Genomic DNA, 1,204 nt, shown 5'->3' with positions numbered 1-1,204 from the left:
GCCAATTAGCACAAATGGTAAGTTCCGACAGTGCCTACAAGTGTGCCTACTGGCCGCTAAATGGCAATACCGGTTTCATATGTATACACCTGGTAGAATTAAAAGCACTGGTTTTTCAGCTGTAGAACGAGCAAACTCAATGAATCTCTTAAACCAGATGACGAAAGTTTCCTTTTGGATCCATCCACTTTCATGGTACACGGCAAATGATCCAGGCGGTCCGTCATCCAAAAGCATAGGGTTTTCCCTTTTTCGCGGGAAAACAAACATGGTCGGCATGAAGTTGCCAACTGCATTCATGCAGATCTCAGCAGTCACAAGGGCGCCTCTTTCCCCTGAAGATAAGGCACCAACTTGCTTTTTTCCACGCAAGGCTATCACTCGGGACGGTTTGTTTGGCACTGTGGATATGCCAGTTTCATCGACGTTGTATATATGAGTTGGCAATATTTCGTATTTCGTGTAAATAGATTCCAGAAGGTCACAAAACGATTGTACAACAGTGCGGTTGAAGCCTTTCGCCCGTGCAAGGGACGTTTTTTCAGGATTTCTCAAAGATAATTCGGGATGCCTTACAAGAAAGCCGTAGAGCCAATCTTTTCCTGCTTTCTTCTTTTCTTTGTTAAAGGAATGAGATAGGTTATTCAGCTCTGCTAATTGAAATGCAAGTTCCCGAATGTCTGTCAACGTAAGACCAAAGAACCTTTCTTCCATAGCAACTATGTGAGTCACTAGCTCTGCTTCCTGAGCCTCTGAAAAGACAGTCTTATTACGGCCCGAAGATTTTCGAGCAGCTTCCTCGGGCTCTAAAGATTCAGTCTTCGCCTTTTTAACTCTATCTTCAAGCGTTGATTGAGGAACCTCGTAAATTTGAGATGCTTTTTTTATATCCCATTCTTCTCTCCAAAACATCTTTAATGGCAGCAGCCATATTACTGGAGCACCAGCTCTGCCTGTCAGTCTTCCGTTTATACGTTCGCGGCATCTTCACATCTAAAAAATAATTATACATTCGTTTTAAATGTCGACCCAATACAGAGTTATGTGTAAACATCGGGAGAGGTATGGCTGAGTTGAGCGATAAGAATGAATGAGCCTAGTATCCAGTGCGGTGTAAAGACTAAAGAACTCAATGCCTTATACTTTTTCGTCACCCAAAGCATTTCACGCCCAGGCTCAGACCTTACTTTCTTTATGGAGGTCT

At 43.1% G+C, this 1,204-nt stretch overlaps 1 protein-coding gene across 1 annotated transcript; it reads right to left on the bottom strand.

The window, feature by feature from the left end:
* Positions 1 to 75: 75 nt before the first annotated feature.
* Positions 76 to 912, bottom strand: LOC117182554 (jerky protein homolog-like). Its single transcript, XM_033375647.1, has one exon. It carries the CDS (start codon positions 910 to 912, stop codon positions 76 to 78), a length of 837 nt encoding a protein of 278 aa, XP_033231538.1.
* Positions 913 to 1,204: the final 292 nt, after the last annotated feature.

Source organism: Belonocnema kinseyi, unplaced genomic scaffold (assembly GCF_010883055.1).
Source record: "Belonocnema kinseyi isolate 2016_QV_RU_SX_M_011 unplaced genomic scaffold, B_treatae_v1 SchBZDm_3516;HRSCAF=3832, whole genome shotgun sequence".
In the NCBI taxonomy this organism is placed as follows: domain Eukaryota; kingdom Metazoa; phylum Arthropoda; class Insecta; order Hymenoptera; family Cynipidae; genus Belonocnema; species Belonocnema kinseyi.
This window is presented reverse-complemented; position numbering and strand designations above follow the sequence as displayed.

Bases quoted from the DNA above. Each gene is read 5' to 3' on its own strand.
- LOC117182554 (XM_033375647.1), bottom strand. From the start codon at position 912: ATGTTTTGGAGAGAAGAATGGGATATAAAAAAAGCATCTCAAATTTAC.